The sequence below is a fragment of the Aspergillus lentulus genome (assembly GCF_001445615.1).
Source record: "Aspergillus lentulus DNA, contig: Alt01, strain: IFM 54703, whole genome shotgun sequence".
In the NCBI taxonomy this organism is placed as follows: domain Eukaryota; kingdom Fungi; phylum Ascomycota; class Eurotiomycetes; order Eurotiales; family Aspergillaceae; genus Aspergillus; species Aspergillus lentulus.
The window spans coordinates 1,187,724-1,212,220 of NW_028322123.1; the positions used below are offsets into that span (position 1 = coordinate 1,187,724).

Consider the following 24,497-nt stretch of genomic DNA (forward strand, 5'->3'; position numbering starts at 1 on the left):
GGAGTTACCTAAAATGCAGCTGCAGGTCGGGTGAGAGGAAAGATCAGGAACGCCAACTGATGTCGCTCAGAGCCAAACCCGAACAATGAGATGAAGAGGAAATTTTGCACTTTTTTTCTTTCCATTCATAGCGTGCACCTGTCTTGGAAGACGGAAGCCTGGTCATAGCAGGTTTATTTTCTCATTTTGAGTATCTCATGTACTCCCACGCCATCGCCCCTATTGCAACAAGAAACACAGAAAACAAGTCCCTTAAGCACGAGCCTTAGCAGCCTCACGGCCCTTTCCGATGCGCTCCAGAATCTGTTCGCGGTCCTTGTCCAGCTTGAGCTTGGTGATGACGACCTTCGAGGGGTGGATGGGGATAGGGACGCTCTGGCCGTTGGACTTCTCACGGACGACACGCTCGACGTGAACGCACCACTTGAGACGGTAGACGGTGGTGATCTTTCCCTCACGTCCCTTGTTGGAGCCGCGCACAACGGTGACCTCGTCGTCCTTGCGGATGGGGATGGCGCGAACCTATACGGTATCTGTCAGAAACGAACATCCTACAAAGTCTTTGTAGTGATCCCTGGCTATCCTCCTGCAAGTCCCTCCGAACAAGAGTGTAGAATGTGACAACGGGAGATGATCGGTTTAGGAGAGGTGGCATGACGGGAGGCGTACGTTGTACTTCTCACGGAGTTCCTTGCTCAGAGGAGCGCTCATGATGACACGGCGCTCGCTGGAGGGAGCGCTGAAGTGCGCCTTGCGCGACTTCCGGCGGGAAGAGGCGATTCCTATCATTAAAAAAACCGAGAGTCAGTATCCTCCCAATACAATTCCTGAGCGTAGGCGGTTTGAGAATGCGTCTTCGGAGAAAGCAAAATATCAAAGGCGCATTCGAGGAACAGGATGTTTGTCATGAAGCTTTATTGAGCAAAAAAAGTCGAACATACCGTTGTTCATGACGGTCATCTTGATAGGCCTCTTTTTCTGATATGACCGGGCGTGGTGAACGTTGTCGTCGTTAGTCGTCGTCGAAACAGGACTCTTTTTTGCTGTATTCTCAAAGTGTTAGCCGAAAATGTGTGGGAGCCCGAATGTGCGTCACATGACATCCCGCTTAGGCTAGGGTTGGCGGCTTCCCGCTGATTGGATAACGTTGCCCCTCTCTCCCGAAGGGGAAGTTCCCTGCCTGGCCTATTGTTGCGACGCCGCCGGGGCGCGCGGATCGGCCTACAGTCTCACTGCGGAGCGTGTCGCATTACTGATTCTCGCATCAGCACTGAGTGAGATGAACGTAGACACGCGCCTTCGCTAATAGTTCTTCTTATTGACATGTTTGACCTCACTCCGACCTCTTTTGTCCTTGACCTTGCACCATGCCTAGCGTCTTGAACTGGCCCCTCAATTGCTCCGCAGCGACATTGTCCGCCCAAGATGGCGAACGATTACTTCGAATGGCTTCAGAATCACCGAGAGACGGGTCCTTCTCGATTTCCTCAGCAAACTCAATATGCTTCCCCCCCGTCGCCGTTTCAGGGGTACCCGGATTCGTTCTTGGATTTCCCCCCTACGTCTCAAACACCATTGAGCGACATTCGCCAACCGTACCATTATCAAACACATTATGCTTCTCTTGAACAATATGTGAGGCCGCAGGACACAACATATTCCTCATCGACTGCCTACCCTTTTACCTCTTATCAAGGAGGACAGCAATACCGAGCAAACCCACCTGCGACTACACAACAACCACCTCCTGCTCCTCCTCTTTCGACCTTCTCACAACCCCTACCTACGAACTACGCTCAAACGCAACCGCAAAATGCTTCGTCATATCTGAACTACCCACCTGTTACGCGCGTTACCGAGGTCGTTGATGCTGACGTTTGTGGGCATGATGCCAAGAGGCGTCGTCTTGAATCACCCGCGACTGTGACCTTGTCGAAGCCGACGATGCCACCTCAAGAAAGTCTCTCGAAATATTCCTTTACTCCGCAAGATACCATGGACAGGAGCTATCTGAAGACGCGTGCGGACATAGCAAAACCTCTGAACGTGACTGACGCGGCGGAAAAGCTACAATATGATCCGAAAACAATTGCTCGAGATGTCTTGATCGCGTCTGGGCGCCACCCTACGGAAGCTCCTTTGAACCATCATCTGTTCCGCCTTCGAGATGTGTTCACTGGACTCGACACTGCTTCAGATTTGGAAACCTTTCGCTGGGATCTTGTAGACCCGGAGGAGAAGCAAGTCAACAATACAACCACAGCACGTGACGCACAACCGCTGTCCGCGCCGGCGCATGTGACTTCCGCCATGGCGCGTCCTGCCCAACCAAATCCTCCATATGCTGGTGTTGCCGCAACTCCGCAGTACCCTCATCAACATACTCAACAACTACCACAACTACAGCCACGGTCACCGCATACGTTACAGACATCACAGACAGTCCCTCAGCAGAGATCCCCATCTCAACCCGATTCTCAGAAACAAGTGCAACCTCCCTCTGATCCCCAGTCTCGGTCGCACCCTCCGCCCGAAGTACACCTGCAAGTACAGCCCCTGTCGCAGCCGCAACCAAAGCCCGGACGCTCAATTCAAATACGTACAAAAGCACAGCCGTCTCCTAAAGCAAAGTCGTCACCGCGTCCATCTGTCAAGATGGTCGGGAGAAGACCTCCTGGGCGACCGCCCGCGAGCTCTAAGATTGAGGTTACAATACCCGTCACTTCCCAAATTCCTTATCAGGTCTACACGTGTGGCTGGGAGAATTGCCAAGCGGAGCTGCACAATCTTGAAATGCTCAAGAAGCACATTTTCAAAGTTCACGTGCCTTACACGCTCACGTGTCAATGGAAAGACTGCACATTTCGAGAGAACCTACCGGCAGTGCAATTGTACAAGCATGTCCTTTCAGGACATGTGACATCTATCGCATGGACGCTGGGCGACGGACCATCAGTGCCTGCAACTGGTGAGAAAGCACAGAGATGATTGAATTTATGTTTTTTTGTTTTGTTGCTCAATGGGTTCGGTGGTTAACAATTTTCGTCTTTACCTGCCATCTAGAGGGTCGCGTTGCCGGTGAAAGTCCCGTGCCTAAAACCATCCCGGAGTCTATTCAGCCAGGGGGCGAAGACTCCCTAATATTCCCTGCAAGCTACAGTTCGATTCGCGCATTCAACCGTGTCCATGGCAACCATACACAAATTGAGAAAGCCCGGGAGATTTTCAAGGCAGTACAGAGGCTGAAGGAACATATTGGGTATGGATTAGATCCCGGTGGATGCCAGTTGGCTACTCCCGCAAGGATTGGGAGAGTGAGTAACGATGAGGATGTCTATGCAGTGAGGCATGAGTCTTAGCACATTTCAGGTCTAATGATACCCCTTCGATCTTGTGATTTATTCAGCTGTTGTTCATATCGTGGTTACGGCAATTGGCGTCAAGGTCATTTTTTCGCATCCAGCGGGCTCTTCGGCGTTTTTTTGATTCTCACTGGGATTGGTGCATCTTTCGAAGCTTAGTGGACATAGCATTATCCAAAGCCCCTCTTAACCACTTAAGAGGACGTTCATTGTGACTGCAATGCTTGCATGGGTATTCTACAGACAATCCTGCTCGACTCTCAGAGTCACCTCCGTACAAATCAAACCTCCTTCATGCTGAAACGCGATCCCCAAGTATACAATAGCTACCGGTCCTTCCCACCTCCAATTGCTGATGTGCCCCCCGCGGCCGCGGCCGCCGCAGCCGGTGCCGGCGTTACACCGGCAGTAGTAGAACCTTCGACCGACTTCTTGACACCTGGGACTTCTTCGATGGTATCGTCCTTCGCATTGACTTCGAGGAAATGGTAGAGTACTATCATCATCATAGCGCACGATCCAAGGAAGATGGCGAGACGGTAGAGATCGTCGTCGGAAATCATGTTGATGCAGCGGAGTATTCTTGTACGCGAAGTATCTGAAATGAACGCTAGCGTTGAAATGGACAGTCCAGGGGAATGAGCTAAGTAGCAGTGCGACCGGTCGCGAAATGAAGTTGTTTGGGAGTCGTCCTAGGGAAATTAGTATTATTTGGGATATATCGTAAGGAACACGGTGTATCCAAACACTTACAAATGAATTGACTCTGTTCAGCAATCAATACTCCTGCACCGCTAAACAAACACTGAATTTAGGACTCTGTTGAAGCGAAGAATGACTGCTGAAGATGAGTGGCAGGCAATGGTGGTATCGCAAGTTGACAGCTGGAATTACGGAGGTAGATTAATTGGATGTCGTACGTAGGCACTTCTGAGGTAAGCTCCTCCCGGCTGAGCCACCACTTTGTAAGTCTTGACATTCTCAATTGATCCGTCGACCTATCAGCCTGGCTTCCATCTAGTTAGACTAACTGTCTTCATCGACTTCAAATTACCGACTTGCAACCGTTTATCTATCACTTTTCTCCAACCGATCCCTCCTCCTTCTGGACTATATAGGTGTGGATGGTGGTCCCGCTCTTCTCCGACCTGCCTGTGTTCTCCCCCAACTCTATCAAATGCTTCTCACGGCTCAGTTGAGCTAATTGAATCTTGGTTATCGTCTCATTTCATTTATCGTCCTGTTAATCCCCTCTTTCCCCCAAAGAACAAACTACGCGTCTGGTCGTTTTGATATATGTTGGTCAATTGATAAGCTGCGTGGCGGTTCATCATGAACGGACCATTTATTCCAACCAAGAACCCTTCTCAGCCCAAGGGCTCTGGTCCTTCTCTCCTGGCTTGTCTTCTCTGTCGCCATAAGCATCTTAAATGTGACGGGGTGACCCCTGTCTGTGGCCGATGCGCAGCCACAGGGGCAGAGTGCCAGTACACTCCTTCTCGTCGTGGGTACAAAGGACCCTCCAAGAAACGGCGCGCCAACCCGTCGTCTCCTGAACGGACACCCTCTTCTGATCAATCGTCTTCGTTCGATTTTCAGTCGGTCGCACTACTGGATACTTCCCAGGATTGGAGCGTTCCGGACGGACTTTCTTACATTTTCCCAAACGGCTTCGTCTCTTCAGACTCGAATAATCCCATTCTCAACAACGACAAGGCACTAGTGTCGGACTCTGCCCCGGTCAGCAACGGTTGCCCTCTCACTCCCGATTCGGTGAATTCCGTCGCTGGTGATGGGTACCTCATCGATATTTACTATACGTACTTTCACCCTTCGCATCCGATTCTTCCTCCGCTTCGTATACTCTATCGGTCTCATGTGCCGCCGTTTCTCGAGCATGTTATCAAGTTCATCGGTTCCCACTTTACCCCCGCCGCAAATAGTGAGGTATATAGGCCCTCCGTGATGTCGTCAGCGATGGAGCAAGAAAGCTCCGTGGAGAAGCTGCAGGCACTTCTCCTGCTGGCTGTTGTGCTCCATTCGCGAAACGAGCGGGCAGAAGCCGGGCAATGCCTCGCTACGGCCGTCGACCTGGCCTTCGAACTCGGACTTCATCGTCAGGATTTCGCCATTTCCATGGGCGGAGGTGATCCTATACGGGAAGAAAGTCTGCGACGCACTTGGTGGGAACTGTTCATAGTAGAAGGCATGTTGACTGCCCTGGGCGTCCAGCGTACCTTCCGCACCAGCCTAGTACCACTCGAGGTCGGCCTTCCGTGCGAGGAACGCATCTTCCAGGATGGAATGGCCGCTCCACCGCCTCCTACCATTGCTCAATTTGACGACCACATCTTTGCCGACGAGGAGCGAGATTTTTCCTCCTACACCTATCGGATCGAAGCTGTTCGGATCCTCGGGCGGGTGGTTGCTATTCAGGACATGCTTGAGGGTCAAGAAGACCATGTGGAGGCGGTCGACGCGCGTATCAACAGCTTCTTCCACCACCTTCCCGAATCGAAAGCCGAATTAATGCGTCCGGATGGGTCGGTGGACGAAATGATGTTCCAGGCAAAAATGATCGCGAACGGAGCGAGTGTCTATCTCAATTTCCCACGGTCCGACCTACTATCGTCACCTGCGGTTGCTGCTGAGGTCATCTGCGGACATCATGGTCCCTGCAGCATCCCGGCCTTCACACACAATGATCATGCCATGAAAGCTCTCAAGGCAGCCAAGGACATCTCCCAGTTAGCCTCCATCCGATTACCGGTCGTCAAACATACACCCTTCTTCATCTGCGCGCTGGTTCTCAGTTCCATTGTGCAGTTGGCATCCTGCTCCGTCAAAGCCGGGAGGATGCCCGAACCCAGTCGGGAACGACTCAGTCTCACCATCGGCGTCTTCAAGACTCTGGCCCGTACGTGGGCTATCTCTCAGGCGATAATGCGACAGGTCAAGGCTGTGGCGCGCGACGTGTTGGATGTTGGACTGCGGCCTGCCGCGGAGCCCTTGCAAGTGGATTTGACGACTGTCCTTGACGGTGGCCGGTTCTGGTTGCCAGAGGCACTCCCCAGCTGAATAGCTGTGCCGCCATTACCTTTCAATCTGATTGATGCCCGATATGATTCTACGCAGTCTTCCTTAAACCTGCCTTGATACCCACAACTACGATTGAAGTCATACCAGAGAAAGCGCATGATTTGCGCCGAGAGCTACTGGTCCACTTGATGATCCGCCGGAACCGTGGACATTGGATGCGGCCGAGGGAACACCTTACAAATCCCATGTATTCTCAGCAAGATCTGTCGTTGCTTCTGACAATGTAGGCCAGAATCTCAATCAAAATGTCTACCCCTCTTAAATTTATGGAGATAGCAAAAATGAAGTCACCAGGTCAGCGTCTAGCATTACATGTCGCTTCTCGGGCGTATTACATGAGCGATAGACCTATATCTGATATATACGGCGTATGCTTTTATCCTTTATCCTTCAACTGTCACAGTTTCGGGTCAAACATATTCCACTAAAGCAATCTGCCAGAATGAAGTAAGAATTCAAGGCCGAATCAGCAAAGCCAAATTGAATTGGGTATCTCAATTGATGAAGATGATAAAGCTAATGTCTTTTGCTGGCTTGCTCGCTGGTCTCTCTGCCAATAGACGCATGATTTGTGCCTGGGTTCAAGAAAAGGAATGCATGAAAGACGAGGCCAACCCAATTGAAACCTGCCGTAACTCCCCAATCTAGATGATCGTGTACTGTCATCAAGTCTATTTTCTTCGGAACAGAAATAAGGGAAAGGAAGAAAGGAAAGAAGACCAGTGCGGTTTCTAAGGAACGTAATGGTATCATAGTAAAAGCAGTAACATTGTATGAATAGGCAAAGAAAGGAAAGAGACGTAAAGAGACAGTGATAGCTGTTCAGGCGGGATTGGCTTCAGCGTCCGCTAACTGGGTCGGTCCACCAAGTTCCCTCATTTCTCGCAGGGCCTCTGCCCGTCGAGCCACAACGTCTTCGTGACGAACGACGTTCCGGAGGGCCTCGCTGGCTTGGATGAGCCCGTCGATGCTGATGGCGTGGTTGGTCATTTGGTGGTTGATGTATGTGTATAGTTCCGCCGGGGTGGAGCAGGTGGTCAAGAGCTGCTGCTCGTTGAGTTTCAGGAGGGCGAGAGCAACCTGGAAAAGGAACGTGCTGCCGCCGCCGCTTCCGGATGCGATGTCCTGGGCAGAAGAATTGCTTGCATCGTTGGTCTCCCGGGTTGAAGAGTTGGAGCCACTTCCAGTTCCGGGAGTCACGACACTGGTGACGTTGAGACAGAGCACCACATCCCAGACGCGATAGAGGGCTTCGGCGGACAAACAGTCGGTGAAGACGGAGAGGAACCATTGGAATGTCAGAGCTTCGAGCTCGACGCCTAACGAGTCAAGGTGTGTGGCTAGTTTGGGTAGCACGTCGGAGATGTACTGCCGCAGGACTACCTGATCGGCTCGTGAAGCGAGTAATCCGTGATCATAATAATGCTGAGGGAGGATGTTTTCGATCATCGAGGCAAGAATCCAGAAAGCGTCCTCTGCGGTTGGGGTGATGAGAAGCAGCGAAGCAGCAATAAGGTTCATCCCTTGGCAGTATCCCACCTCCGGGTTGCGGCGTGAGTATGCCAGTAGCACCTCTCTCAATTTAGAGACGCCGGGACCTTTGCGGAAAAATACGTTGTCGGTCAGCGTCCTGTTGATATCCATATCTATTTGCGCCACAACCGATGGGTCCGGTTCGCTGCCACCGATACCTGCCACCAGATCATCATAATAACCAGGCACTCGCATGGAGGATGCGCCGCTGCATTCAGACCATATCTTCGCCCGCAGAGCAACGGGAATCCCGCCAAGAACGAGCGATCGGAACTCCCGCCACTTTGCACGACCAACCTTGCCCTTGTTCCCCAGATTGGCTATTCCTACTACCTCGCCGACAGCCAGAGATGCTTCAGGTGTATCGACGGACTGCGCAGCTCGAGTAGAAGTTGTAGCAGCAGCAGCTTCTCCCTCCTTTCTGCGTTCTGCGCGCACCTTGCGCATGAACTCGTTCCATCTGACGGTCCTGTCCCGCTGTAGGGTATCGTGGAGCTCTGTCAATTGCTCAAGAAGCAATTTGACTGGCTCATTCTCTGCGGACGCACTCGGCGTGGCTGCAGTCGTGGGCTGATCGGCGGATGTTCCCGCAAATTCTGGACGATCAGCGACGACCGTGGATGTAGATGCAGATGGCGGAGCATTTGGATTGACGGAAAGCGAGCCATGTCGGTCAACCGCTACTGCAGTACTACGCGGCGGAGGCTCGCTTGCGGTGGTAAGTGACACAATAGGGCCGGCTGATGGGGTGTGGGACAGTAACTCCGTTGGCCGAGTTGGAAACTTTAGATAATCCTGCCATTTTCGTATGGCCACAGCTCCAGCTTCTGGATCGTCGGGTGAAGCCGAGCAGGGTGAGCGCTGAGGCTCCGCAGCTCGTAGCAACGAGTTTTGAACGTCAGCATCGTCATCTCCATCTGATGTTTCGGTGCGGAAGCTGCTGAGTGTTTCAGCGATGCTCAGACGATTGCTGTTATTCTTGGACATAGCAGCTTCCCTCTGCCTCTTTTTCCGACGCTGGTCGTAGATGAATCCAAACCGATCGGTGAGTAGCTCGCCAGGCTGATAGTTGTTATACATATAAGAAAGGGTTGGAGGTCGAGACTCCATGGGAAGAATGGCATCCATTTCGACTGGCCCCAGATTCGTGGAGCTCTTGTCGCCTGCCTCGGAGCTTGCGGCTTGAGATACGCTTGAGGCTGCATGTCGTCGACCAGAAGGAGCCGTTGATCTGCCGGTCCCAGTGGGCCCATTGGTAGATCTGCCAGGCGCACTGTGTATGCTCGTGTTGCTGTTGATCCGTTTCAAGGCTGCGACCGCTGACAGTGTCGTTTTGGGATTTGCGGACGTGGATGAGGAGCCTCTAGTCTTGTCCTGATGGATGGAGGAAGCTCTGCTGCGGATGGATCCCGCGTCATTTTCATCTCGACTATTCTGAGAGCCTCCAGCAAACAGTCTGACGGTCCACGACGATATTGATTTTGAAGATTTGCGGGAATGAGTGCTAGCATCGTCTCCACTGACTACTCCCGCAACTGCACGTTTTGCAGCTATGCCACCTCCCGTACGTTCGCCAGGAGGTTGAAAGAGCTGCTCATCGAGCGCTTTCCGGCGATTGTTGTTTGAAACACGCCGATGTTGGGTATCCTCCTCGACTTCCCCAACATCGTCCATGATACTGCTCGCTCTGCTAGTCTTCCGACTGGCGGTGCCACTGCCGAAGATATAATCCTGCCAACCGCGAACAGAGCTCTGTCTCTTTCGGGTAGTCCCTGAATCGACACTTGACGTGCCTGAGCGCGAGTCACTCTCCGAGAGCTGCGGCCCACGAACAGTCGCTTGGACCTGATCTGAAGAGTGCACCGAGTCGTCCTCATGTAGCCGTAACCCCAACCCGTCGCTCATCGCCTGTTGCATGAGCCCGTGAACCCCTGGCCCCCGATGGCCTGCCTGCTCCGCATCGTTTTCAGCGTCCTCACCGTCCGAATTCTTGCGCGGAGCATTCTCCAGCGCATACAGCCTTCGCTCAATATCCTGGTTGGAGACGGAAACCTCACGGAGCATCCTCTTCAATTCCCGCTCTCTAGCATCCGCTCGCTGACGCAGCGCCGAAATCTCTGCATCCCGCTGCGCCAGGTCGCGGGCGAACTGCCTGACCAGCTTCACTGCGCCCATACTGGCTATTAACCGTTCGATATTCGAGTCATCAGCTAGGTGCAGCGCACCGGGGAAATCATGCATGGTGAACGAATCGTCGAACAAGGCGGCACGGCCAGAGTTCGCGGGGACCGCCCCAGTCAACTTGGCTAAGGTGGACCGTCGGTCACGGGCGACATCGCCGGAACCTTCTTCCGCGTCCCCATCCAGCAATGCGTTTGTCAAGGCGCGATTCAGCGCAGGCTCGCCGACGAAGCCGTCGGGTGAGCGGTCCGGCGAGAGGGAGGGGAAGGAGGTGAGGTCGGTGGTGGTGGCATTGGAGGAGGCAGAATGGCGCTTCTGAGATCGAGCACGAACGGTCTTAGCTCTTTGACTGTGCCGCGAGGTGGACGAGGTTCGCGAAGAGGAACGACGCAGTAGCTGCTGGATATCGCGCTCCGCCATGGTTCGTGGGGCGCTGAAACGAGCAAACGAAGAAGCAGGGATCAAGTATAGGCTTCATGAATGCTTGATTTATATTCTCTTTCTGCGCAGGAGCGCCGATGTAGTATGACTGAAACTTGCAGGCACCAAAGGATTCTCGAAGTCCTCGCGTGGACCTTTCTTTAGACTTTTGCCCTCCCCACGTGTGGTCCGATGCTTTTTTTCGGGGTTAGTAGATCGTTTTTGAAGCCAGGAGGGACGGTAAGCTCATTCCGGCAGACCAGCACAACACAACAGGGCAGACCGAATATCGGAATTGTCCCGATGCCAAAAATAAGAGACAGAATAGCAGACCTTCACAATCAAACAGAGAGCTCATAAAAAGGAAAACAGGGAAACCAGCTCTTAGTCCATCGTTTCAGGCGTTCTTGCTGGCCGCATGGGCCATGACGTGTAAGAGGTCATGTGACTTACCCCAACCCGCTGCACAGTTTATACTCCCTGCTGAGTCATCTATGCCGTTTGTGCATTATGGGGGTCTGCCTCGGCTCTCCGCATGAGCAGCCGAACATTCAGCTAGAGATCACCCGAAACAGTGCATCGACGTGGATTTAAAATGACGGTCTATCTAGAGACCAATCCGCAATATCTACGATTGTGTAGCTCCTCTTCATATACGGATTTTCCAAGCCGACACCTGATCACTTAGCACCATCCTATCTATCTCTCTCGTTGCACTATGTCCGGAGTAGCCAAACGCCGCCTCCAAGCTGTCAGCCAGCAGTTGGTCGAGGGTATCCCCGACGCGGGCAAATTTGAGGATATCCCCCGAATCCGCACGGTTGCGCCTGACTCTGTTGGACCGTAAGGCACTTCTCTGTTGTAGCATATTTCAATCCATACTAACAGCCTCCAGCCGCGTGAAAGACAAAGTCGTCATTATAACAGGTAAACCAGAACTACAGAACCACCTCCTCCACCAATTCCCCTGGGATAAAGAAGAGTACTAACGATACGCAGGCGCCAACTCCCCCGCCGGCATCGGCCGCGCCAGCGCCCACCAGTACGCGCACAACGGCGCAAAAGCCGTCTACCTGTGCGACTTCACAGACACGCACTTGGGAACGCACAAGCGCGAGATCGAGTCGCTGTATCCAGGCGTGGAGGTGCAGATCCGCAAGTTCGACGCGGCGGAGGAAGAAGCCGTCAAGGCGGTCGTGGACGACGCGATTGCGAGGTATGGCCGGCTGGACATCTTCTTCGCGAATGCGGGGATCGTAGGACAGAATAAACTGTTTACGGATGTGACGGGGGATGAGTTTGCGAGGACGTTGCGGGTTAATACTATCGGGTGAGTGATTTGTCTTATAATTGATAAGGGGAGGTGATTCTGATGCTTGGTAGTGTGTTCCTGGCGGTCAAGTACGCTTCGCTGGGCATGAAGGTGACATCCGCGGCGAAGCCATACCCCTCCGGTTCGATCATCTGCACGGCGTCCGTTGCTGGGCTGCGCTCGAACGCCGGGTCGACCGATTACTCCGCCTCGAAGGCGGCGGTGGTGTCGATTGCACAGACGTGTGCGTATCAGTTAGCTGGTACCGGCATCCGCGTGAATGCTATCTGCCCGGGTCTGATCGAGACGGGGATGACGCAGCAGGTGTTTGACGCGGCGCGCGCTCGCGGTACGGAACGCAAAATCGGGCAGCTGAATCCCTTACAGCGGGGTGCGGTTGCGGATGAGGTGGCTCGCGTGGCTCTGTTCCTGGGGAGCGATGAGAGTAGCTACGTCAATGGGCAGGCGTGGGCTGTATGTGGCGGATTGAGTGCTGGTCACCCTTTCGTGCCGGGCAAGTTGGCTTAGTTTCTACTCGGTCTGTAAATTTCCGTACTTGAGACAATGCAAGTGTTAGAATCAAAGCCAGGTATGAAGGACACTGTAAGAGCACCAGACGGTAGGTTGATCAATTCAACTATGTTCCAGACTTCACAGCAGCTTTCAAAGCAGCCGTTGCAGCTATAGACAAAGGAGATATATGGATAGCAAGTGATCAAAACTAGGGAGTGTGGGTTCCGGTCCGCTCGTCCGCGGCGCTGGGATAGTTCAAATGTGCGGCTTGCATGTAGGGCCAGGGGACTTTGGGTGGTCACCCGACGGAGCCAGAAGAACTGAGGGGGATATAAAACGACCAACACCAGTGCCCAAAAATCTCGGTATCGGGAATAGAAATTAAAGTAGCCCAAGGCAAACACCCCAACGGACAAAGAGTACAACGGTAAGGAGGAAAGAAATAAAGTCCGCCGAGAATCCCAAGAATGTATAACACCTCCGTTCAGAAGAAGCAACTGTGGGAATATCCAAGTAAAATAAAAGGGAAAAGGAAGAGGACCAGAAAGATCCAAACTCGAGAGAGTGCCAAAAAAAAAAAGGTCACAACGCGCTCTAATCTGAAACTGTGCAGGAACAGGATTCGTGTCAAAGTCGTCGAAAATGAAGCGTTGCATCATCTTGTCGATGGAGCAATCACGCGAGCAGCCGGGGGCTTGACCGCATCAGATCTTCGCTGCCCTGTTTGGAGAGAGTGCCTGTCTCGGTGTGGTCATCAAGACCATCGGTCTCGTGGGCACGCTCGTCGTCATCCTCGACGATCCGGGTCGGGATCTCGCCAGGCCCATATTGTTGGCTCGACCTCTCCGGAAATGTCGAGCTGCTGATCATCGACATTGACGTACTAGAGCGGTTGTGAACCAGGTCTGGAGTCGGGGGGACGCTAGAGGTCCGATGATCTGGATGCAGGGTGCTATTATCATCACCCATTTCACTTCCCTCGCGGGTCGAACGTCCATCGTGGCCGTCGAAGTCTGGCGCCAGGCGATTGCCGTCCGGTGTGCGCTGGCCCGACTCGTCTGCGTCGTCCTCTTCGGCATCTTGAGCCAGATGCAAGCCTTCGACAGCGGCAGCGCATTGCTCGCTGATGCTGCGGATGATGTCCGAAATGGCATCGGTCTTGTCGCGCAGGTAGCGATCCGCCACATCTGTGATGCTGAGGCGGGCAAGACGCTTTTGTTCCTTACCCAGGTTTAGCAGATGCTGTTCCAACTCTGGGGTCATGTTTGGAGCAAGACTCTTGGCCTTTTCTGCACGCTCCTTGGTCTCCTCTGGTGCGGCAGTCTCCTCGTTCTCCTTGCTTTCTTCGGCCTGCTCCACCAGCTCAGAAAGCTCAGCGGAGCTACTGATCGAGCGAACAATGTGTTCCATGTGATGTGTTTGACCGTTGATGAGGCTGCGGAGGTGCAGAACCACCCTTTGGGCCTCGTCGCGTTGTCTGGCGAGAGAAGCGTTGGTGTGCTGCAACGAGGCAAGCTCCTTCTGGTTGCGCTTCCTCTCACGCTCAAGCTCCTCGGCAATCTCCTGTTGCAGCACCAGTGCCTCCAGGGCATCATCACGCTGCTTCTCGGTGCCAGACAAACGGAGAGTGAGACGTGCCACGTCGTCTTTTTGCTGGTCAATGAGGCCACTGAGGCGGCGGTTCTCACGCTTGTGGTTCTCGATTTTGACTTTGAGCTCAGCGGTCTCCTTGGTGAGCTGCTCTGCGAAGGCCTGGAACTTGAGGAACTGCATGAGGTCAGTATTATTGAATCAATTGTCAGACCACGAAGACGAACCTGCTGCTTCCAGGTCTCCAGTTCCTCGACCAAGAAGTTGTTGCGCTTGGTGACTTTGCTCAACTCGGTGTCCATGCGGCCTTTCAGATTGATAAAGTCTTGCCAAGCCTCCATAGCATCGCGAGAGTACTGGTTGCGCTCGCGCACAATCTCATTCAAATGACGCATTGATACCTTGGTCATCAGAGGCTTCTTGACAGAACCACCAAAGATGGCCTTCATGCCGGTGTTGCGACCCTGAAGTTTCGCGCAGTTAGTTTTCATACACTTTGACTTAAAATCTCGGATAAAATTCATACCAGTTTCTCGCAAACGTGATCCATGACGCTCATGACCGCATCCTGGTTCCACCATGAAGGATCCTGGATACTCTCGACCTCGCCTCTCATGACGATGATTTGACCGGCGGGAATGAGCTTGCCACCCGCATAGGCGGACCGCAGGTGATTGGGAACACCTGAAGGAGAGACATCACCGTTCAGGGCCTGTGTCAGCCGGTCGATAAATTTCGTCCGCTGACCAGGAGTGAGGACATTTGGAGGGCTGGAAGTGAGAACAAAGTTGCGATCCAGGTCCACAACCAAGGCATCCGAGGGAGCGTTGAATAGCGTTCGGCATTCGGCGGTGACACCGAGAATATAGGGACCAGGCTCTTGGACAAGGTCCTTAATGTGACGAGCATGAACGACCGGAACATACAGACCGCTCCATTCGTAGACTCGCACGCAGTACCGAACGGTTTCAGCGGCGATAGTCAGCATAGCTGGATAATGACTGACAAAGATGATCCGGCGAGTTGGCGACACTGCGGCCTCGACCACCCCCACGATGTTGGGGATGGACAGGCAGGTGAACAAGGGCCACATGGCAAAGTTTTGAAAACCAGTGGGCGACGAAGGGAACTGATAGCACAAGGCGTAGTCCTTCATGTCGATACGAACAAGATCGTTCAGGCGTGGAGCAGGGAAGCTCAGAATTCGCGAGACCTCTTCAGCGTGGAAAAGATTGGTGGCCTTGTTCCAGTGAATCCACATGCCACGCAGGTAATCGCCTAGCAGATCGTAAAGAGGATAGCGGGAAAGGAAACTAAGACAGTAAGGGATCCAGTAGGTCTCATCGGGGTTATCATAGAAATCGGCTTCCGTTTTCTTGCGCAGCTCACGAATTGTCTCGGCGCGCTTTTCATCGGCTCGAGACCAGACACGCAAGGCAATGCCGTAGAGAGTATGTGATGAATCTTGCTGCAGGACAAAGGCATGGTGAACACAGTGAGGCTGGCTCTTGCCAGTGCAAATCTCGACATCATGAGGAAAACAGGCCTGTTGCTGTCAGCTTCCAATCCCTTGCCTGGTCTGCTTCACTTTACTGAAGTGTAGCATATTCTGAACAATGTCTTACCCTCATTGCTGAATGCAAGGCTCTAGCAATTTCATTGTCCTGCTCCAATCTAGGGCTGCTTCCCAGGATTTCTGGTAACCAAAATTGTCCCACCGCACCTTTCATGTGGCCGATCTTTCCCTGCTCTGGGGCGGGAGCCTTCACCCATTGCGAGGGCTCCCTGCCCACACCGCACACCATATAGGCATGAGTGAGAGTTTTGGGTGTGCGCTGCGTGGGTTTTGCGTTCACTTGCGAGGGGATTGGTTGGGTAATGCGGGAATGAAGCGAGGAGGTGCGACTAGGAACGACCAGCGAATTTTCTCCTTGGTCACGAGTTACCGGCCGATCGCGAGTCGATGGACGGACAAAGGACGAGTGATCTCTCAGAGATGGGCCCATGATGAAGACTTAATAGGAACGGCGCTTTTTGAATTATTTGGCAAGTGTTGATCCAAGGTATACGGGACCCGACTCGACGATAGAATTGAATAATAGAGATATAAAACGAGCTTATAAAAAGGTGGTATATGAGATTTTTTGACCGAGAAGCTTCAAATTGCAGCGCTTCTGGAGGCTGACCAAGGACAAGCAAAAGAAAGACGAAATGTTAAATAAGGTCTGTAGCAGCCGAACCAAAGGAATGAGAGAGCTGAGCAGCCAAACAGCTGATATCGAATGAGGCTTTTACTGCTCACAGGTCGAATTGATGAGCATTTCCCAAACCTTTCAACACGCCTTGCAACGAAGAGTCAAGACGTGTAGAAGAAAGAGAACAGGGAGCTCTCTTCTTCAGCTGTAGGGGGACCGGCGATGGGAGTGGGGGGGCCGAAGTGGACGATACGGAAGAGGGAGAGAGAAGGAGAAGGAGGACAGGAAGAGGACAGGATAGAGCTAAGAAAGGAACGGGAGGAGAAAAGGAAAGGGCTCAGGGGAGACAAGACGAGTCTGGATACTAAGGTAACTAAGGTAGACTAGGCTCTCCGTACTAAGGAGCGGCTCGGGTGAATATTACAGGTTAAGACTAGGAGAATAACACTACGGAGTACTTTACTAGCTGTAGTAGTACAGAGCAGTCAGTCTGCTGTGGTGCTAGTCCAGGGTGGTCTAGTTTTATTTACTGTAATATCACATACGGTAATCACGGAAAAAAATAATAAAAGGATTATTATAGGCGAAAGCACGCTTTGATAGCGCTGATTGCGGAGTCGTTTGCTGTCTGTTCCTGCGCCAGTGGATTTGGCTAGTCAGGGACCATGACGGGAAGAGAATAGCCGACGACGACGACGACGATGGCAACGAAGTAGAAAAGAAAGTACGGAGGCATAGATAGGGGAAAAACAATAAAGGTTAGATTCAAGCCCATCGAATGCTGCAGATGCTGAACGAATTGGTATTCGACCCGAACGATAGAGACTGATAGGCAATCCGAGGAGTGCGAATATCTATCTAGAACCTCCGCAGATTTCAGCGCATCAATTAAGTTTGAGCACTGTGGACTGTGGTAGAACCAGACGGAGTTACCCCCAACTATCCTAATTTTAAATCGACAAAATTCTTGACGATACAACAAATCAACCCAAATTTCCAGAGCTATGCGGGACCTCCTTTATTTCCCACGCGAAGATGGATCTTGGATTCTTCGTCTCGTTCCACGGGTTTTGAAACTCCGGAATCCGTTGCAGGGTCTTATACTCCGTATTTGGAGTAGAAACAAGGCAGATAATAAGGGCTGACGTTGTAATCTACACCGTCAATCAGATTCTGAAAAGAGAGTATGTCCACCTGATGCTGGATCATCAAAGAACAAGAAGAAAGAACTTGTCTTGTCCCGACCATATTTCATTACTGTTCTAGCAGGGTTTCTACCCGGCGACCGAGGAGAGTCTCCCTTTCTTGTACTCCGTACGGAGAAAATCAAATCTATCATGAACCTAAGAGAAGCGATTCCTCATAATATGGGATAGTGTCATATAGACTAGACTCCACAGAAGGACTCGAAAACCTGAATTTGAATTTTGGGCTCAACTTGACAGACAAGCCATGCCAAGTTACGCTCAGGGGTTCTGAGACAAATTAATGCAATGGCCGCCGGCTAATATGACCATGTGCAAGCCATCTTTTGACGAGTAGACTATTCAAACTATCGGCCGTTGTCTTTTGTGACGTTGTCTGTATTGTATCACAATCCGGCAAGATTATCCGACTATCAGAGAGTGTCACTTGAAGAACTCGAGGAACTGACTGTGAGCACCCAACGTACTGGTAGCTGCTTGATGATGCTCCCAAGTTGCCAAGTCCCAGAGTGAGTAGCATTATGGTAACCAGCCTGTCATCCTGTCCGTCCATCCCACAACTCGATCTCATTTTGCTGAGATTCAGATAGGGAGAGAGACAGGGGCTTACAGCCAATAACCACAACCTGAGAGACCTTGCAGACTACTGCGTAGTCTAGAGTATCCCAAAGGCAAAGTCCATGGTCAACATACTGCTCACTGTTTGTGATCAATCCCTCGTCCCGACGACGATAATTAAAACAAAGTTCATCTGTGCGGATTGCCTCGAGATGCCTGCAGATTGTTACCTATCATGGATACCGTGCTTGAGTGACTCTGCTGATCTGTTACTTCTTTGTATGTTCCGAGTTCTTGCAGTAGTCAAAGTCTCTTTGATCGGAGCCATTATTTTCTGGGTATTGTCGTTCTGATGCAGCAAGCCGAATACTAGGGAGGGTCGATCTCATTTCCTCCTTTCAGTTGTTTTGGTAACCATTTGCATTCCTGGGTAGCGATCGAGAACATCGACAACCTTTGTATGGAGACACTCATCTGTCTAGGTGGAAATTCAAGGATGCGCCCATGGTTCGTGAGCAGAGGTACCGATCCAGGCCAACACCTTAGTGCTAAGGTACCAACGGTTCCCTGAACTTGAACGCTGAAGTGACAGTTTGGACTCTGCAAAACTATCAATAGATTGATCGCTATTTTAATCAAACCAAATCGCGACCCGATGCTCAAGCAAAACGCCGTGCGCTTGAATCGGATGTGTTTGGACTGACGACCCCTGAGGGCCCTGACACTATGTATGAATAACAAGCACACAAACACTGCAAGATATATCTGCCCCAGACGACGCCAACACAATCAGACTGTGAGCACAGAAACTTTAGAACTTTACGTACGCTGGTACGGAATAGATACTCTTGGCTTCGCAGATAAAACATTCCTCTCGCAGGATTTCCTTCAGCAATATAAGTCAAAACCGCACCTAAGTATCCACCCAAGCTCATACGTAGTCCTATGGTCAAACTCCTCATGTATGTCAAAATCCGAGTTCTCCTCAACACAGATGCTTAAGCAAACAGTCAATACCTGATCCTTACCTTCTGTTCATATTTATCCATGCAGAGCACGTCGAATGGAGCTCGCCGTCGAAATAACTAAACAAACTCCCAGGTTCACCAAGGTACAAGTTCGTTGTTGGTCTAGCTATCCACTCTCGACTGCCGATCCATGAGATATCCACCAAGCGAGCGTTTCACCATCCCCGCTTCGGATCCACTCCTACGCCTGCCCATTATTACTACTGTGCTACGACTGAATCTCAGTGCTCAATCGACAGCAGGGATTGCCCGGCAACTCCGGGACTCAAGAATTGGGAGCTTGGGAACTGGGATTTCCTTTCCTTTTGATTTGTTGAAGAAGCTCTATCGAGATGGATGACTTGTTTTCGACTCAACGAGTTCCAAGAGTTGCTCCCTCTGAAATGAAGGGGGCGTGTGTAGCGCAGGATGGGAGTTCTGGCTCTGTAGACTACCTGAATGATCGAATGGTTTGCGAATAGACAAACTCGACGAGCTAATTAACTATCGAGCATCAGCAGCTTTCATCGCTGTTAGATAGAAATCTATAGTCAAGCTATCTAGTTACATCGCTCATTGAAAGACATACACCATTCCCGCCCGGTCCACGCTGATGATCATCCCATATGGCACCCTCAACACCGCTACATCCTGGATGAAATCCAGATGACTCTTCAGTAATTGCTGCTGCTGCAGACTGATCACTGTACTACGTGGAAGCCTAGCACCGCCCCCTTTCTTGCTGCTGCCCTTGCTCCCCGCACTGCTAGCCGCTGGAGGGCCGGGAATGTGTTCTGTAGTCACGAGTAGATTCGGCAGTGGTTGAGATAACTCGTAGCGTGGCTTGCCGCTCATCCCCCCTTCCGAAACAATGTCCTGACCGCTGACAATAGTAGAAAGCTCGGGCCGAGCTAGGTCCCAGAAGCGGATCTTCCGGTCGCAACCTGCCGACACTATAAATCCGCATCTGGTGCTGTTGTCCTTGCCATCCTCCGGCGAGTCGTAGCCAACGGCAAAGGCGCAGATACCGGCAGGAGTGCTAGCCGCCGATGGTCCTGAGGACTCAATGGCTCCCGACAATGGCCCCTCCGTGCCGAATCGACTTAGCATTCCTTCGGGCCGGTCGCTCTCGACGTGCCAGGCCTCATAGTCTCTGGTGCTGGCAAAGGCTGATTTCCCCTTGGCGTTATCAACTGGAGAGGAGGCAGGTCCTCCGTTGGCAACTGCATTGCTGCCGGGCGAGTCGGCATGGTATACCTCGCGACAGCGGACTTTTTCAATATCCCAGACTGTAATCTCGTTGCCGCGACTCCCACTGCTCGAGACGCAAACCCACCGCCCACGTCCCTTTGTCGGATGGACCTGGAGCCTGAGGATAGTACCCGATCCTGGGAGACCCCAGGCCTTCAGACGCACCCGAAACCGAAGGTCCCAGAGATCAAGAACTCCATGCGTGGTCCCTACTAGCAGCCAGTTATGCTTTCGGTCACAGCAGAACGTTGTCGGTGTTCCGTGATGGACAGGATTCTGTAATGAATAGATGGGAAGCATAGACTTCATATCCAGAGCCAGGATGCGGCAAGTGTTGGTCGCAATCAACAGGGTGGATTGTGCATCAGAGCGGAAATGTTCGATCCAGAGCGCGTACTCGACAGACCCATCGTCAGTTGCCGGGAGTTTGTACTCACGTACGAGCTGGAGCTTCCCGTATCGAACCGTCTCATTGACATTATGGTAATCAACCTTCACGACATGGATGCTCCCATCAGTGGCACCGCTAATGAACGCATGAGTGTTCTCGACAAAGGTCAGCGTCTTCACCTTGGCTTCGCTGGAGTGACGATATGTCTGGCGGGATCTGGGCGTCAAGTTCTTCTCGAGTCGTGTCGTATCCCAGATCTTGACGGTCCCATCATCCGATGCAGTGATGAAAAAGGCGTGATCTGGAGCTACCACCACCCTATTCACCGGTCCGCTATGCTCGCCAAAGAGTGCAACGAGACTCCCTTCTGGCTTCCACACTTTGTTCTCGCCGTGGCCGCTGGCCTTCTTTATTGGACGGCGAGGGTCTGCCTCCTTGACAAACGGACCAAGTTCGAAAAGGTCGGTGGGGTAATTCTCTGCGAAAACACTGTCCAGCAGCCGGAGAATTACCGGGTCGTTGCCTGCGTAGGAATGATTAGCACGGTAGTGCTGTGGTTCATTGAGTCGCGCTTTCTTTTCGTGCGCCAGAGTCAATGCTGACGGCTGTGGTGAGTGACGCTGGGATGGCACATCGACTTTGCCGAATGCATTTGCAGAACTCATGCTGGTCTCCGCATACGCTTTTGATGATTCTTTGCGATTGAGGAGACTGATCGCACTTGACTTCTTCTCCACGTGGGTTGTGAGATGATTGTTTTTGACAGCCGGACTTCCCGCTTCTGTTGGAGTCGAAGGGCTGTCCTGCCCCGGACTCTGTCTGCCTATGCTGCCTCTCGGTTCCGCATCGGAGTTGGGAGGGGATAGGGGCCGGGATTCTGGTGCAGCACTTGGTGATGATGCCACCGGGGAGAGCTCATGCGGATTCTCTGCGCGAATATTGTCATGTGCCTCCTGTCTTGGAGTATCATTGGCGGTCGCTGAATCTCTCTGCAGCTGGCTGCGCGTCCTCAAGTGTCTCCGACGAGCGTGAGAGGCGCTGTCAATCGTAGTTGACGCATCCAACAGGGCATCGGTGATAGTGTGCGGCTTGCGTTCTCCCAATCCAGCATCGTCAACTTTGGGTAAGGGAGTGCCCTGGGGCTTGACGCTCTGTTGCTTATCAAAGAAGACAGTTTGAGGTGTCACTCCGTATTGAGTCAAAGCTATTACGTTGTTCAATGAGGACGCCGCATTGTCGGCCTCTTTCATCTGACGCATAGACACACCCCAAATGTAGCTTCGTAGAGCGAGCAACTTGAATTCGTCATCCGGACCGAGTCCCATGTTCCTTAGCCTAGATAGCCACTGCTCATCCTCCTCGTTTTTGGGTTGCGCGTTGTGTGAGAAGTTTGGGATCTTTTGGCCACCCTTCGGAAGGGAATTATCAGTGCCGCCCACACTGAACACTTCATCTCGAGCTGTCGACTTCCAGAAAAGACCTTTCTCCGCTTTAGAAGCCCAAACGAAGGCCAGGTCATATACACTCCTTGATAGAGGTTTCTTGAGACCATCAAGCAGTTTCTCTTCGGAGAAATCTACAATGTTGACTCTCAGGTATGGTTGGACGAGAGGACCCAGGATTGAGTACTTGTCGGCAATGGACAGGTGCTTTGCGCTATTGATGATGAAGCAAACGGCTGCTTCACGAATCCACGTGTTTGGATGAACTAAGAAACGCACGACGATCTGAAGGACCTCCCAAGTCGTGGATCGCTGGAAAAGACCAAGGTCAGCCATCGCTGCCAGGGATCGAAGCACTCTCTCAACAACAAATTCCTCGGGCTCGGTCATAGATTGGATCATCAAAGGCAATATATACTGCTCCAAACTCGTACTTCCAACGTAAGCTGCGACTCCGACGACTGCTTCAAAGAACGCACATTTCAAGATCCAGTCCCGATCGTTCAAATAAGTGTTCAAATGGCTCAAGATCACTTCGTTTGTCTTGAGGTTACCGAAGAACACACACAGACTGGGCACTGAGCCTAAGAATGCACGGCGGACAGATGCGTCAGTGTCGGTAAGGAGAGCTTTGGTATGATTCTCAAAATATTCGAGAAGGTCTACCCTCGCAACGTCATAGAGGTTGTGAAATGTAGCATCCTCAGTCCATCTTGGCTCGGAGCCTGCCGGTATAAGGGCGGAAAGACGAGTATCAGAGCGTAGAGCCTGGATCATATCTAAGAATCTCAATGAAGATTGGGCTAGTGAAGAGATGCAGGAGGCATACGCAGCGCGCACCATCGGGCTGGGATTGGAGCTGGAGCTAGAGACGAACGGTTGCAGCCGAGGGAAGATGTATTCTGGGAAGAGATACGCGTTCACCGGCGAGACGACCTGCACCATCTCCAGCAGCTGCGCAAGAGTACGAATGGCGGCAACTTTCACACTATCTGTGCGGTCGTTTAGAAGGATCATAATGTAAGGCAAAATACGATCAAGCTTCGCCTCATCCGACAATCTCTCTGCAAAAGCAAGCAGGATATCGCAAGCTTTGACTCGGGCAGATGCCCTTGCTGTGTTGCGCAGACTAGACACGACAAGCGTTAAGAAGATCAGAACGCCATCGTCAGTTCGGAGCTGAGACTTCGCAGCCTGTGGCCCGTAGTTTGGGAGATCAAGGTGGATCGGGAACGCGTTCCCAGTGAGCCTGGGGTTACTGCGACTAGAGCCATCCTTCACAGGCTTCGAAGATGCACTCAGGAAGTAAGAGATTTTATCAAAATCGTAGTAAACCCTCTCAATCCTGTCATCTGCCTCGCCCCTGTTTGCAGATTCCGCTTCCACTTGCGCCCTGCCCGACGAAGGGTCTGTCATCAAAGACATGTACTGATGAAGAAAGCTGTAGAAATATTCCGGGAAAGCTTTGTTTTTCCAAAAGTTCAGGTATTCTTCAGCAGAATATCTCGACTCTGGCTCAAGCTGGATCATGTGAAGGATCATCTCTCGAATCTCCGGATCCTCAATTTTGACCAGCTGGCTGTGTTGCGGACTGTATTCGCCTTTGCGGTATTTGTACATCTGGCTTAGTGTGAAGATGGGCGCTTCTAGGAACAGCTCTGCAATCACGCAGCCAGCACTGAATATATCCATGGCCCAATTCAGACGCCTATTCCCTGGCTCCTCCCCGACCTCGAGGAACCGCTCAGGGGCCAGATAGCACGTTCGTCGCCCTGAGGTGTCAAAATAGAAAGAAAAGTCCGCAGGATTGTCCTCCGGCAAGAATGTTGGCTTGAAAGACGATGAGAAGTCCGTGAGGTACAGCCAATTCCATGATGTCACCAAGATGTTCTCCGTCTTGATGTCGCCATGGAACACATCCAATGAGTGACAATCCCGAAGAGCGCATAAAAGTTGAAATGCAATCCATTTCTTCTCGATTTCTTCTGGAAATGGTCGAGTGCTGCCGAGGTCAGAAAATTTCTGGCTGATAATATGTACGAAGCATACCTCATCCTGTCATATAGAGAGCTGTGAATATATTGGCGAACCAGATAACCCCCGGTGCCGGTCTCCAAAATTCTTTGATGGCTCAAAGCATTTGGGACATCAGAAAGCAGTTTGCGCTCCCCTAGTACGTTGTCAGAGTATATCCAGAGCTGTTGCACGGCAAAAACAAACTCACGAATGATGGCTTTGACATAGGATTCTAGCTTCATGCTGGGGTAAGGCTTCATGATTACCTTTACAAGAACGAGGCCATTTTGCTGTCTTGCTCGGATACTTTTCATGAACCGGCCACCACCCATAGACTTCTCATACATCAGATCTGATAGCTCGGGAACATCTATCCCAGCCGAACCCGTTGAAAGGGTTGTGAGGGAGTAGCCTTGCCCCAT

At 51.9% G+C, this 24,497-nt stretch overlaps 8 protein-coding genes across 8 annotated transcripts; 3 read left to right on the forward strand and 5 right to left on the reverse strand.

Annotated features, from left to right (window-relative positions):
• Window positions 1–252: 252 nt before the first annotated feature.
• ALT_0357 (60S ribosomal protein uL24) lies at window positions 253–960 on the reverse strand (the record flags this gene model as incomplete). Its single annotated transcript, XM_033555103.2, has 3 exons — window positions 253–522; window positions 670–782; window positions 942–960. 3 exons carry the CDS (start codon window positions 958–960, stop codon window positions 253–255), a joined length of 402 nt encoding a protein of 133 aa, XP_033410994.1.
• Window positions 961–1,425: 465 nt separating this feature from the next.
• On the forward strand, window positions 1,426–2,988 carry ALT_0358 (putative C2H2 finger domain protein; the record flags this gene model as incomplete). Its single annotated transcript, XM_033555102.2, has 1 exon — window positions 1,426–2,988. The coding sequence occupies one exon, from the start codon at window positions 1,426–1,428 to the stop codon at window positions 2,986–2,988; it is 1,563 nt and encodes a 520-aa protein (XP_033410993.2).
• Window positions 2,989–3,688: 700 nt separating this feature from the next.
• On the reverse strand, window positions 3,689–3,925 carry ALT_0359 (dolichyl-diphosphooligosaccharide--protein glycosyltransferase subunit 4; the record flags this gene model as incomplete). The annotated part of the gene is made up of 1 exon (XM_033555101.2): window positions 3,689–3,925. One exon carries the CDS (start codon window positions 3,923–3,925, stop codon window positions 3,689–3,691), a length of 237 nt encoding a protein of 78 aa, XP_033410992.2.
• A 769-nt stretch (window positions 3,926–4,694) lies between these two features.
• On the forward strand, window positions 4,695–6,440 carry ALT_0360 (Zn(II)2Cys6 transcription factor; the record flags this gene model as incomplete). The annotated part of the gene is made up of 1 exon (XM_033555100.2): window positions 4,695–6,440. The coding sequence occupies one exon, from the start codon at window positions 4,695–4,697 to the stop codon at window positions 6,438–6,440; it is 1,746 nt and encodes a 581-aa protein (XP_033410991.2).
• An 843-nt stretch (window positions 6,441–7,283) lies between these two features.
• ALT_0361 (TBC domain-containing protein) lies at window positions 7,284–10,595 on the reverse strand (the record flags this gene model as incomplete). The annotated part of the gene is made up of 1 exon (XM_033555099.2): window positions 7,284–10,595. The coding sequence occupies one exon, from the start codon at window positions 10,593–10,595 to the stop codon at window positions 7,284–7,286; it is 3,312 nt and encodes a 1,103-aa protein (XP_033410990.2).
• A 718-nt stretch (window positions 10,596–11,313) lies between these two features.
• Window positions 11,314–12,435, forward strand: ALT_0362 (SDR family NAD(P)-dependent oxidoreductase; the record flags this gene model as incomplete). The annotated part of the gene is made up of 4 exons (XM_033555098.2): window positions 11,314–11,438; window positions 11,491–11,522; window positions 11,595–11,925; window positions 11,979–12,435. The coding sequence occupies 4 exons, from the start codon at window positions 11,314–11,316 to the stop codon at window positions 12,433–12,435; spliced, it is 945 nt and encodes a 314-aa protein (XP_033410989.2).
• A 660-nt stretch (window positions 12,436–13,095) lies between these two features.
• ALT_0363 (DENN (AEX-3) domain protein) lies at window positions 13,096–16,016 on the reverse strand (the record flags this gene model as incomplete). Its single annotated transcript, XM_033555097.2, has 4 exons — window positions 13,096–14,187; window positions 14,238–14,474; window positions 14,537–15,556; window positions 15,636–16,016. 4 exons carry the CDS (start codon window positions 16,014–16,016, stop codon window positions 13,096–13,098), a joined length of 2,730 nt encoding a protein of 909 aa, XP_033410988.2.
• A 3,532-nt stretch (window positions 16,017–19,548) lies between these two features.
• ALT_0364 (ubiquitin-binding serine/threonine protein kinase VPS15) lies at window positions 19,549–24,497 on the reverse strand (the record flags this gene model as incomplete). Its single annotated transcript, XM_033555096.2, has 3 exons — window positions 19,549–24,061; window positions 24,109–24,229; window positions 24,284–24,497. 3 exons carry the CDS (start codon window positions 24,495–24,497, stop codon window positions 19,549–19,551), a joined length of 4,848 nt encoding a protein of 1,615 aa, XP_033410987.2.